This window comes from Panthera onca, chromosome F1 (genome assembly GCF_046562875.1).
Source record: "Panthera onca isolate mPanOnc1 chromosome F1, mPanOnc1 haplotype 2, whole genome shotgun sequence".
Taxonomy (NCBI): domain Eukaryota; kingdom Metazoa; phylum Chordata; class Mammalia; order Carnivora; family Felidae; genus Panthera; species Panthera onca.
The window spans coordinates 17,203,469-17,217,064 of NC_138355.1; the positions used below are offsets into that span (position 1 = coordinate 17,203,469).

The 13,596-nt window shown below is 40.0% G+C and overlaps 1 protein-coding gene across 10 annotated transcripts in view; it reads left to right on the plus strand.

Annotated features, from left to right (window-relative positions):
- Nucleotides 1-13,596, plus strand: part of DNM3 (dynamin 3) — a 573,673-nt gene that overhangs the window by 211,778 nt on the left and 348,299 nt on the right. For all 10 annotated transcript variants that reach the window (XM_060643523.3, XM_060643524.3, XM_060643514.3 and 7 more), the window contains exons 7-10: nucleotides 1,813-1,955; nucleotides 5,019-5,154; nucleotides 7,450-7,517; nucleotides 10,766-10,904. In XM_060643523.3, the coding sequence (XP_060499506.1) occupies nucleotides 1,813-1,955; nucleotides 5,019-5,154; nucleotides 7,450-7,517; nucleotides 10,766-10,904 (486 nt within the window). The remainder of the gene's footprint in view (nucleotides 1-1,812; nucleotides 1,956-5,018; nucleotides 5,155-7,449; nucleotides 7,518-10,765; nucleotides 10,905-13,596) is intronic.

Below are 13,596 nucleotides of genomic sequence, written 5' to 3' on the forward strand. Positions count from 1 at the left end.
GACTTGGCAACGGAGATGGAGAAGGTACATCCATAAATGTTAGGATCTAGGGCCACAAAAGCCAAGGAAAGAAGTTTTTTAGGAATCTAAGAGTGGTCCACAGTGTTGCTTTGCTGTTGAGATATCTAAGAAGCAAAAAGTGGAAACCATGTGTTTTTATCATTTACCACTCACATGGCAGACAGGTGGCTACTGGTTTCTCATGGTTACTGTTACTTTTAGACTTGGGGGTTTGTGATGTTGCTACTGGGAATGCAGTCCTCTACATTCTGCTTCAGAGCTATAACAATAGCATATGCTGGGTAATAACATACATCATACTGTGCCCAAAGGTATAATATAGTTACGAACTGTCAACAATTAAATAAGTATAGTAACCTCAGATAAACATAAAAAATGATTAAGATGGTTTCTTCAGTCAGTCTGGGAATATTTATTCCCCTTACTTTTTTTAATGTTTTTTTTTTTTGTTTTGTTTTGTTTTTTGTTTTTTTTTGAGAGAAAAAGAGAGAGAGGCAAGGCAGAAAGAGAGGGAGACAGAGGGGCCAAAGCAGACTCCTCGCAGAGAGCCCAAAGTGGGGCTCAAACTCACAAAATGTGAAATCATAACCTGAGCCAAAATTGGACACCCAACTGACTGAGCCACCCAGGCTCCCCAATTCCTCTTACTTTTAATTTATTAGTCTTTTTCCTGCATTTCTGTGAAGTTTACATTCTCTTTTTCTTTTAATTCCAAGTTTATTAACTGATTCAAGAAGATTATCTTCTTTTCTTTTAATTCAGATTTTTGCTTAACTGCATTGTAATAGAAAGAACATGAGGCAGAGAGCTAGCCAATCTGGGTTTATACCCCACATTTTTTTTTTTTTTTTTGAGAGAGAGAGAGTGAGCAAACGTGGGTGCACATGAGTGGGGGAAGGGGAGAGGAAAAGGAAGAGAGAATCTTAAGCAGACCCCACACCCAGCACAGAGCCCCATGTGGGGCTTAATCTCACGACCATGAGATAATGACCTGGGCCAAAATCTAAGAGTTAGATGCTTAACCGACTTAACCACCCAGGTGCCCTTTTTTCTTAATTAATTTTCTTTTTTCCTAATTAAGCTTTTTTCTTAGTTAATCATGTACTCATAGACAATCTCTCAGAGAATTTTTCACCCTGCTGAGCTGGAGGTGCCAGCAGATGACCTTCAGCGGCGAAACCAAGTGGATGGTTAGGTAGAGATAGCAGCAGCAGCAGCAGAGAGAGCTTTCCTTTGCTAGTCATGGAGCTTTAATGTGCAAACCGCTAAAGGCAGAAGCCCCTGAACACCCACCACTGCACTGGCGCTAGAGGCAGGGCAAGAGGAAACACTGTCTGAGCTGCAGAGTTTAGAAGTTAACAACTGACAGGTACCTATGAGTTCCACCAGTATGGTCCTGAAAACATCCAGCAGCACCTAGAAGTCTTCAATTCCTTCATTTCTAACTAAATTCTAACTTAAGGTTCCATCTGATATATTAATTCATGCAAAAATGTTATTAGGCAGCCTCATTATTAACATTGTGTGCATTTTAACAAGGGTGTTTCCAGGCATAAAGAGGTAGCCCAAGTGAGTGACTCCAACTGAAGGCATTTTGAGCATGTCCTTGAGGCCATGGAGGAGAGAACTGGAGCTTCTTCTCATTATTTACCTACAGAGTTAGTCTCAAGTGTATATACGTAATTGATTTCTAAGTTTTGAATGATTAGGGAAACAGTAAAGGTCAATTTTTATCTCATGAGCTAATCTTTAATATGTTATATCTGTACGATTTTGTTTTGTTTTATTTAGCAACTTACCAACCACATTCGAGATACCCTGCCGAACTTCAGGAACAAACTACAGGGACAGTTGCTCTCCATTGAACATGAAGTGGAAGCCCATAAAAACTTCAAGCCCGAAGACCCCACCAGGAAGACCAAAGCGTTGTTGCAGTGAGTCACCTTTCCCTTCCCTTGTTCAGCATTTGAAACTAATTTCTTCAGTTTGCTCTTGCCTCAGTCTGTTTGTCATGCTATTTTCTAGGTGTAACAGAAGAAGCAAGTATATGACACTTGGTGCATGTTAGACAATGGGCCTTAGGTCTTTATGTGGTCTTGAAGAATAATTGTGGATCTTCCTCTCTTACTATAAATTTACCAATTATTCATCCCCATGTCCAATTTCATTGTACTTTTATAACTGGATTCCAAAAATGAGTAAAACCAATAATGATAACTCAGCAGCGTTTTTCCTCTTAGTCTTTAGAAGTGGACAAAGGTCCTGTTGAAAATGTCATTTGTATTGTACAACTGTTTCTATTGATGTCACTCGTACTTATTATCTTTTTAGTATTTTAGTCATTTCACGTGATTTATCCGTGTGCATTTTTCAGTGGAATGAGAACTAAGGCTTTAATAATAAAGTATGGACAATAAGGGCACATTTAGATTTCTTTTTCCTTTTCGGTTATGATTTTAATGTAGCTGTTTAAAAATACAAATGTGAAAACTGCCAAGTATCTTTTTACTCCTTCATGATCTTTCCATCTTACCCTTGGATTACTAGGTTTATCCCTGAGAGGTCTCAGGTGGTGCAGCAGAGTTGTGAGAGAATTGCCAGCTCCTGTGCCTTTTATCTTTATTCTCTTTTTTGGCCCTTCCTAGCCTCACCTGCCTTTTTATTCCTGTGCTGCAACTTAGGTCAGGTTCCTCTCGACCAGAAGACTTCCTGCCCAGCTGACATTCTAGAACATCCTAAGTCCATTTACAAAGATAATGCTTGCCACCTCTTATGGCCCCCTTCTTCCTGTGCAGGCTTGATCAAGATACACCCCCCCCCCCCCTTCATTTGATGTTTAAAATTCATGACATAATTCCTGTCTTTGTAGAGATATTTCTAAATGCTCAAATTATTTAAGTAAAATTTTAATGCAACATTCTATGTTTCCCTATTTAAAAATATTATAGGATCATACAGAGGAAAGAGTGGATTCAACTCTTTCCTAGTTTTTTTTTTTTTTTTTTTATTCCTGGCTTTGGTTAAGCTCCTATAAAAACTCTTCAAGTTACAGAGAAAAGAAAGCTATTTCTGTGTAAGCCGTAGGTCATTATCTTAACATCCACCTGAAACTATTCTCCTTACAAATGCTGGTCTTGCCTCTGACTCCATTGGACTCAGATTACAGACTTTTCTACATCTAGATTCTTCCCTTGTAGGGAGCTAATCAGTTCCTTCCTCTCTCCCTTTCTCCTTTCATTCTCCCCTTTCTGCCTACCTCTCTTCTTGCTTTCCTCTCATCTCTTTGTGTTTCACTTGGTGTCTGATTCTCTGATACCTACTGGAAAGACTTTTGCCCTCAAGAAGAGGCCACAATAGAAAAAGGGAAACAGATCTATAAGCAACTAACTGTGTTAAAATCTGATAAATGCCATGTTTCTGGTAAGTATAAAATGTTAAGGGAGCCCAGATGAGGAAGCAGTTACAGGTGAGGAAGGTTGTGAGTTCACAGAGAACAAGATACTTTAATGAGACACTGATGTATGGGAAGAGTTTGTCAGGTGGAAGAGGAGGACCAGAGAACAGTGTGAACTCCGGTATGGTTTGTTTTAGTGGGCCAGGGGGCTGGAGTGTAGGGTATGAGGAAAGGAGTGGCCGGAGGTAAATTTTCTAAAATTTCCCAAGGTTTCAGTGCATGTGTCATGTGTATACCTTCTCAGGTGGTTAAAAATTAGCTTAACATTGGCAATGTTGGCATATGTGTAAACATAGCTACATCAAATTACATTCTGAATTTTTTGGCCTGAATAATTTGCAATTTTAATTTATCCAGGATTTCGTTAAAAGAGAATAAAAAGTACGAGTTTTAGATGGTTTGAATTTTTTCCTATGAAATTTTAAATTTGGAAGTAGTACTAGTATATCAAAATTGGTTTCGTAATCACAAATATAAGTGGTTATTTTCTCCCTATATTTCTTTGTTTTTTACCAACCACCTTAATTCATTCCTTCATTGAAGTTATTGAGTACCTCTCATATATTGAGAAGGGAGAGATAAATGAAATGCATGGTCCTTGCCCTTAGGAGAGAGACTGATAAGTGAACAGTGGTGATGTTCTCTGCTAAGCACTATGCTGAAAATAAGCTGAAGAAACAGAGGAGAGGCCCTTCGTCTGATGGCAGTGAGGAGGGGTGGTGGATAGGGTCATGGAAGTTTTCCTAAACAATGATGCTTGACCTGAGTCTTGAGGGACAGAAAAACAAGCCAGGCAAGGAAGCAAGCGGCAGAGAAAATGGTATTCTGAGCAGAAAGGAAAACAGGTGTAGAAGCACAGAGACGTGGTGCATGTAGGCAGCTGCCAATTGCTTCTTTATGATTGGCTTAGAGGTGAATGCGGATTAGTAGTGAGAGATGGAGCTCCAGGGTCAGACCACGGAGAATCTTGGGTGAGGACTTCAGGAGTTCTACTTTTATTATTAAAATGTGGGGAATCATTGAAAAACAAGGCTAGAGCTAGTTGTGGAGGGGATGGTGGTCACAAATTTGCATTGTTCTGGCTTCGAGAGGTCTGTGATCCTGGGGGCGGGGAAGAGAGTAGCTCACAGAGTAATGAGGGGGCTCAGCTGGAGCAGTTAGGACATTAGGTGAGTGTGATTCATTTTGATTCTTCTGTGCGAAGTTTTATTGTTTAACTTAAATTCTTATTTTAAGTATTTTTAAGTATTTTAAGTATACTTATTTTAAGTATTTTTAAATACCATTTTATGATTTCAGCTAATTGGACAGAATGCATCTAATGACATAGATATTTAAGATATATTTTAATTATACACCTAAAATAAATTTTGATAGCATGTATTTCATATAGTTACATTTTTGAGTGCAGGGATCATTCTGCCAGTAGGTGCCACTAAGAACACTAGGAAAAGGACTCTAAGGGATAACCACAGCAAATTGGAATGAGAAATGCAAAGCCTTATAACTTTAACTTGAATTTATTTCTCTTTTACAATTATAGGATGGTTCAGCAATTTGCTGTGGACTTCGAGAAGAGAATTGAAGGGTCAGGGGATCAAGTAGATACGCTGGAGCTCTCAGGAGGGGCTAAAATTAACCGTATTTTCCATGAACGCTTTCCTTTTGAGATAGTAAAGGTTTGTACCAAATATTATTTTTTTTCCCTTTCACTTCATTTCGTTTCCATGTTCTATTCTATATAACTATTCGTAAAATGTTATGTGAGTGATATGGGACTAAGAGAGCTTTTTTGAACAAAAATCTCCATACTCAGGTGATGAAATTTAGGACAGAAGTATTTTCTTACTGATGGTTCTGATTGTATTTAATGGAATCTAGCAACATTTCAACTTATTTCAACAAGTACTAATTGAGTTCCTATGATATTTTTTTGTTGTCTAATTTAAAAATATTTCTTGAGCACCTATTCTGTGCCAAAATTTTCGGTGCCAGTGATCAAGACAGAGGCACTGTCTAGTGGGGAGTGGCAGAAAATTTTTACAGATAGGCAAGGTAAGAAAACATCAAGTGTTATTATGTAACATAATGTTAGAGAGAGGGGTTGGGTGAGCCACTTTTGATGGGATGTTTCAGGCAAGGTCTCTCTGAGTAGGGGACACTGAAAGCATGATCAGAATGGCATGAAGAGGTCAGCTGTAAGGATCTCGGGGAAAAGGGTCATTCAAGGCAAGCAGCCGAGGATGAGGCCCTAAAGCAAGCGTCTGTACAGTGGGTAAGGAATAGATGAAGCTCGGGCAGAGCTGAGGAAGGGGAGCGGGTATGCCACGGATTCAGAGGAAGGAAGCTCCCAGTTTACGTAGGGCCTTCCAGGTTGCAGTGAGGCATTTACATTTAACAGTGAGAAATTAGGGGAGAGTTTTAAGAAAAGGTGTGACCCTATTTGGTTGATGATTTTGAAAGGAATGCTTTGCAGGCTGGATTGTAAAGGGGCAAGAGTTGATTCAGGGAGACAAGTAAGGTAAGTTCACCAGTACGGCCAGAGCGGGAGGAATCCACTTTCTGTGGGGCCTAACGTTTATACAGTTTTTTTGGGGGGGGATGTTGAAGAAGAAGAATACAAAATTATAAATACACAGGCACAGGGTCTTGGAAGGTGCTTATGCAAGAGACAAGCCCTGAAACTTAATCTTCTTAGCTTCATAGTCAAAATGCTCCAGAAGAGAGGATAGAGAGAAGTGGATGGATTTGTGATTTTGGTGGTAGGGTCAGTAGGGCTTGGATTGATATGGGGGATGCAAGAAAGAGAAGATTCAGGATGACCCCTAAGGTTTTGGCTTGCACAACAGCAAATGTTAGTGCCCATCTGATGAGGGAAACTGAATAAAAGCTGAGTTTGTGTAGAGGTATGAACCAAGAATTTTATTTTGGATATGTTTAGTTTGGATTGCCCAATAGGCAGCTGGATAGTTTTAGAGACTATGCTCCTTGCTTCACATACAGAGGAGGGTGCTTATATCTTGGTGTGGGAGGGAAATGGGTAAATAGTTTCGTTAAAATGTGCTAAGTAAAGTGATAAACTTCAGTACAAGGTGCTATGGAAACACAGCCTACGGACCTGAATCCCTGCGTGAGTGCATGACGGAGCCTGGCTTCTGAGCTGAGTTTAGAAGGATGAGCAACTAGTGAAGCAGGAGAAGGTTCGGGGCTGGAATTGTTCCAGACAGAAGGGAGGAACGGTAAAGGCTGAGCTGTGGGCCACAGGGTGTGGGTAGGGAACTAAAGCAATTGATCGTTCTGTGGTATAAAGTGTGAGGGGGGAAATGGATAGACAGGCTGGGGAAGCTAAATCTGAGAAGTAAAAGGCTGAACCAAATGTGCTCTGATATCCCTTTTAGGGCTAAGCTCCATGACACTTTGATCCTAATTCCAAGTAAATTTAAAGTACCTAAAGCTTCTGGGAAATTTTATGCAGCAATCTGTCCTGCATTGGATTGGTAAAATATTATTAATTTCCTCTTGTAAAGAGGCCTTGAATGCAGGTGGTTAAAATGGCCAGGGAGAAAAGACAGCCATTGTTAATCTCAGCACAGCTGGACTGCTGTTGCATGTCAGGTGACACTTATTTATGCATTTGTCTGTGAATACATTTACTACATTCAGCAAAAGAATGAAGTATTGTATATTTCAAATGAATGGCCAGATTTATGTGCAGAAGGCATCTTTTATGCATAGTACTCCTATCTATAAGAGAGTTAAAATCCACTGCACTAAAACTCTCAGAAATCTCCAATGTTCTACGTTGCCTTGAACTTTATATAAACAGATGTTTTGACCATCTGGGTTTAGGTTAGGAAAGACATAGTATCCATTTATTAATAACTAAGTCAAGTTATCCTCATATTTTAATATTCAACAATATTATTATTCAAAGGAATTAAGTGTTTTAACTGTGGCTCATTTTGCTTCTGCAGATGGAGTTCAATGAGAAAGAATTACGAAGAGAAATAAGCTATGCAATCAAAAACATACATGGTATCAGGCAAGTAATTCACATTTCCCTTGTCTTCAGTTCAAGCTACTAAGAGAAAATTAATGTTTATAAATGGCTAGTGAAGTAGGCTTTTCATCATCTGAGCAGAGTAGAATACAGAGGTGGGAGTAAGAAATAAGACACTCTAGTTTGAGTTTCGTGCTAATTTCCTGTATTGTCATACTCACAAAAGAAGACTTTTCAGTTAAAAAAGCAGAAACGCTTTCTGCACTCACAGCACTGTGCTCTGCACAGGGATTTTACCGAGCAAGATCTTGTTCTCCAGAGCCTGGCATGTTGGGGAAGGAGTCCTGACATGCTCAGAAGTAATCGTTAGGTACACAGAGACAGGACAGATACATTTTGGCTGGAGCTGTAGAGTAAGATTGGGAAAGATTAATGAAGAGTGGTGACTTTTGAGTGGAACCTTGCCTGTTTAGAGAACAAGAATGATTTCAACAGGCAACGGTGTGCTGTGTGTTTACACGTGAGTGTGTGTAAAAGCTGAGAGTATGGAGGTTGTCGAGGCAGGAGGATTAAAGAAAGTACTGAAAGTGGGAGGAGTATTGTGAACAGAGGCATAGAGGTGGTAAAGCGCAGTGTGGAGTTATGGAGCAGAGGGCCTGCGTTTTGACTGGAGTCAGGGATGTAGACAGGAGCATGGTGGGATCTGAGGCTGGGAGTAGAGCTTGTACCTTGTGTGGAAGTTTCCCTCGTATGCAACGGGATTATTCTCATTTAGTTTCTTTAAAGAAACTCAAAACACACCTTTCTTGAGTTTATGTACAGAAGGCTAAACAAAATTTAATGGCACATATAGTAAGTGTCCTGAATTTAAGGTATTGAACTTAGGACGCCTACTTCATAGATTATCTCCTGTGAAGCAGGTGTCCCCTGTCTATTGGCAGCTGTATCTCAGCTTCTGCCACAGGGCTGAGTTGAGACTATTTTGGGAACAGAGCCTGAGAGGGCAAAGCTTGACGCTGAGTGTACATGTAAAAGGAGTTATGACATTTGAATTATTTATCATTTTAAAATTCAGACATCTGCTCTAAAAGTTGCAAATAGGATAGGTAAATATGCATTCACAAAGTAAAAGGGAGAAAACATTCTATAACCAAATCCAGTATTTTTCTGTTACTATCAACAGGATTTCTAAGTTCCCTATTAACTCTATTCTGTCTCCCTCAAATCTAGAATGCATTTGGTATAGAAACTATGTCTTACTCTTGAGCTGGGCAGAGCTGGTATCCGAAAATGTCAATCTGCTAGGTGCAGTGAAACCAAATCACATGTTTTGGGTCATGAAGTATTTTTATACTTACTTTACTGTAAAAGTAAGACATAGTACTTTTACTTGGCTTTTAAAACTCCTTACCAGGGGCGCCTGGGTGGCTCGGTTGGTTAAGTGTCCAGCTCTTGATTTCGGCTCAGGTCATCCATGATCTCATGGTAGTGAGACTGAGCCCTATGTTGGGCTCTGCGCTTTCAGCGTGGAGCCCACTTGGGACAGTGTCTGTCTGTCTGTCTGTCTGTCTCTCTCTTCCCCTCCCCTGTGTGCACGCATGTGCTCTGTCTCTCTCAAAATAAATAAAACAAAACGAAAACCCCCAAACTCCTTACCACATACATTTCTGTTGAATGTAACTGCAAAAGCTCAGTAATTCCGTTTTGAAAATTTCTGATTTACTTACATACCAAAAGGAGAGATTGTTATTATTCTGGAGTTAATTTGCCTATAGGATGATAAGAAGTACACAGTGTCCTGAGAATAAGACACACTGATGGCATGATTATTTAGCCTCTTAAATACACTTCATTTGACAAGTTTTGTTTCCAGTTGATTCTGTTAGACATTTGAATAGAAGCCATCTTTGTCCACTGCAGACCTGTGGGTCCTTCTTTGTTCTGCAAGCGCCGTGTGCCGATGGCGAGCAAGGGAAGAAGACAGCCCTTGTGGGGCAAACAAAGATAAATGCATTAATGCCCTGCCTACCCGTGTGGTAATGGGACTGTGTGTGCTCAGACCACTGCAGTGCCAAATGGGATGCTGGGGTTCAGAGAAGGAAGGCCTTGTCAGTGGAAGGACTGGAGAAGGCGAGCTGTAGGAAGTGGTTGCTTTTGATCTGGGCTTTGAAGCACAGGTGGGATTCGGGACAGGCTGAAATTGTGGGGAGGGTGAAATGAACATCACGGACGAAGGCAAAGACAGGAAACGTTGGTATGAATATGTTTGTGGAAAGGCAAATGGTTGGGTTTGGCTGGAACCTAGGGTGCATGAAAGGGTGGAGGCAAATAACTGCAATGGAAAATCAGGGTCAGACGGGGGAAATGTTTAATATTAGACCAAACGGTGTGGATTTTATTCTATGTCCAACGTGGAGAGATTTCAAATTACTGTATAGTATGATCACTACAGTTAGAAATAGAGGCGAACATAGGGTGCTAAGTAAATGGTTAGGAGGGGCAGTATAAAGCTGCTGTAAGGGGAAGTGTTAAATTTCCCAAAAGAGGTACCACAGAACTGAGTGGTCAAGGAGGAGAAGTTAATCAAAGAAGAAGTGAGACGAGCATGAGAAAAGCATTGTTAGGACACCAATTTGAATTAATTCCAGCTAAGTGAAAAGATACTTGCTATTTTGGTTATCGTTTGTTATTTTTGTAAATTCATGATTTAGGCATTCTGTGTCCCAAAGTTAGTTCCACTTAACTGTCTTCCTTTTCCTCTAGCACCCCAGGACCTCAGACTGGGAACCACCGAGCTCACTATAATATAGCTCTCCTAGGAACAATAGATTGCATAGGCAGGAACGCTACCATTTCAGCATTCACAAAGTGAGGATTATTTTCTGCTCTCTGAAGGGCAAGAGAGGGTTGCTTTTGGAATACTTTAGGAATAGAAATGTAAATTTAGGACCATTTTTATTGTAGCAGTGCTTTTTATTTTTGTGAAACTGTGAGATGAGACAAATTACAGTCAAGTGTTAGAAGTCGTATTATTAGAGTCCATGAAAACATTTTGGAAACTGATTTTAGGTAATGCTAGTCATCTATAGATTGGGATTTATTAAGGAATTGTAGTATTGAACATGTTATTACAAATGATACTGTCTATAGAATAAATCACTATGTAACTTTCAAAGTTGGGCATTACATGCTTGCTTTAGGTGGCATGCCAATTGAAACCTTTTTAAAAAAAGTACTGGATATTACTCAATTTAAAAAATCTAATGTGCTGCTTTATTCCTTACATTCAGGACGGGGTTGTTTACTCCAGACATGGCATTTGAAGCAATAGTCAAAAAACAAATTGTAAAGCTTAAAGGACCATCCTTGAAGAGTGTAGATCTGGTAATACAAGAATTAATCAATACCGTCAAGAAGTGTACCAAAAAAGTAAGTTTGAATTACTTAACTTTCCAACAAGTAACTATTTGGTTTACCCATCTTTCCTATCCTGCTACGTGCCTCTCTTTTCCTGACTCTCACTTCGTTGTGTTTGTCCAAGAGGAAGGAATGTGAAAAGTACTGAGTGGGAATTGCTTTCATGATTGATTGGCAGAGATATTGTCTTCTATCACCCATGTCCGATAGGGTTGCCGAAGCCAGGAAGAGTATATTTAAGTCAGCTATTTTCTTCCTCGTTGTCTTAAACAGGTAAACATCACTTTAGAATAATTAGGTGAATGCTCTAATTTTTCTTACCGTGTGTAGATGGGGATAATGCCAGGGAAGGGAATTATTGACATTGTGTATATCAATGAAAAAATTCTTCTAAATTGTAAATGAATACCACTTGAACCTGGACATTCTGGGAAGCAGCAATGTGGCATAGTAGTTAAGACCTTAGGCTCTGAGGTCCAGATGCCTAGATTCAGATCCTGGCTCTGCTATTTACTTTCTATGTGACCTTGAGTATCATACTTAATCCCTTATAGTCTTGTTAATTTATTTGTGAAATGAGGGTGATGATAATAATACTACCACCTCCATGAGAATTAAACAAGATGATGCCTCAAACCCATGGGGCACTTTGCACATTGATTAACCATAGCAAGTGCTCAGTAAATGGTGGCTAATCTATAAATGGCCATTTTAGTAGCATCCAATATTCTCTACCTTGTGATATTTATTGAATCTATGATGTAGAATGGTGAGGGAGACACTCTTCGCCAGGGGACTCCTCACTGAGGAACGTGGAGGAATTGTGCTGGATTCCATCCATTCCATGAGAGCATGAAAGGGGTACCTTGTGTTAGAAAATGTAAGGGAGTTAGAGATGATGATTAGGGTAGGGCAGGCCTGGCCCCATGGCAGTTAACACTGGTACTTATGATAATTTCTTCAAAGTATAGAGAGTTCCCTTCCCTTTCTGTATGGTTACTGTGAGTACCCTCCCTGAACAACCAGTGGGAAGAGAGAGGGGATGAGAGGGACAGAGACCGTAGATGAATATGAATTTGGTTTCTAGTTACCTGACAAAAATTCGGATGAAGAAAGATGTAAGTAGGGAAAGAGGAGGGCCAGCTGAATCCCTGGATGCCAATGCTAGAAGAAAAGGAGAAAAGGGGGGAGTAGCTTGGGGCCCAGAAGTGGCTCTGAGATTCAGACTTTTTCTCTAGACCTCTTGCTATTCTTCCACATTGTTCCTTAATATCCTACTTCCTTTTCTCCAAAACGGGGAAAGCCTTAGGACTTAAGGGACTGAGGAAAGGACATACATGGAGAAGAAAAAAAGCCAAACTTTATACCAGCTCTCCATTTGAAAACTGGAAGCCCATTGGAAGCCCATTGATAATACTACACATTCCTCTTGTCCTTGCCTATACTTCAACATGCAGTCAGTCTTGCCACCTGTGTAGTTAAAGCTCTCCTGATTGGCCGCCTCATAAGTGACACTGAATTAACTGATGCTGCCTTCTCTATCAACCACATGATTGCCACTCTCAGCCCAAAACCCCTCTTTAGATTGCCCATGATCTCCTGTTCCCACCAGTAAAACTGTCTTCTTTCCAAGGATCCACTGTGTTGTGTCTGACCTCAAGCCTGTTTAGCCAGTTACACTTCTCATTTTAATCATGTAATTTAAATGAAGAGTAAATGAATTGATCAAATACAGAAAAGACTTTGAGTTTTGTTTCTATAAACACAACTTGGGAAAGGCTTGATAAACGCTAGCTATAAAAGCTTTGCTGTTGGCTAGGTGTAGGCAGGACAATGCTGAAAGAAGGTCGGGGAGTTATAAAAATCTAGACGGGCTCTGCGTCCAGATTATTTCACAAGTGTCTTCAGGTTCTCCTGCTACTTTAAAGAAAGCCAAACTGGAAATCATAGATGAGGGATGTGGTTTATGTAAGACAGAAGATGCATAACTCCAATCAGCAGATCCATATGCAGAGAATAGGCCTTGGCCTTACATCAGAAGATTGCCACATGTGTGTACATTTATGTTTTAAGTTATATAGAGTGTTTATGGGATGTATGAATCTTTTTTTTTTTTTTTTTTTATCGTTTTCCATTGTATCCAACTTGCAGGAAAGCCAACAGTCAGTCTCGATGGCATGGGAAGAGACAGCTTGTTCCTGGACACTTTTTGGCTTCTATTCTTTGCTCTCTATCCTTTGAACCTCCCTTTCCATTATGCTCTCTGGATCAGTGGTAGTTGTATATCTGTACTGTCTTCGTAAACCATTGTATGTTTTGTCTTAACTAAAACCTCGTTTTCTCCTGGAGATTATTGCTTACCCTGCAGCTCTTTTCAGTGAAGAATATTTATTGGCTCAAACCCAAAGAATCTAAGTACCTGGATCCGGGTTGACATCTGCCTACTTCTCCTTTTGTGGCTTCCAAACATCATGCCTTCAACTTCCTATAAAAGTCTTCAGTTAAGGCCCCAGTGGTACAAGCTCTGCATTTCCCTTCTATTCACCATCACCATCACATCCTGGTCACTCCTTTGCATTTGTCAAGATATTTAGAACATTCCTTACATTTTTCCTCTTCATCCTAAATTCACCTTCAACTTGGGTGATATCAGTAGAGATCCATGTAGAGATCATGTCCAACACCCAACAGCTACTTTGAGATC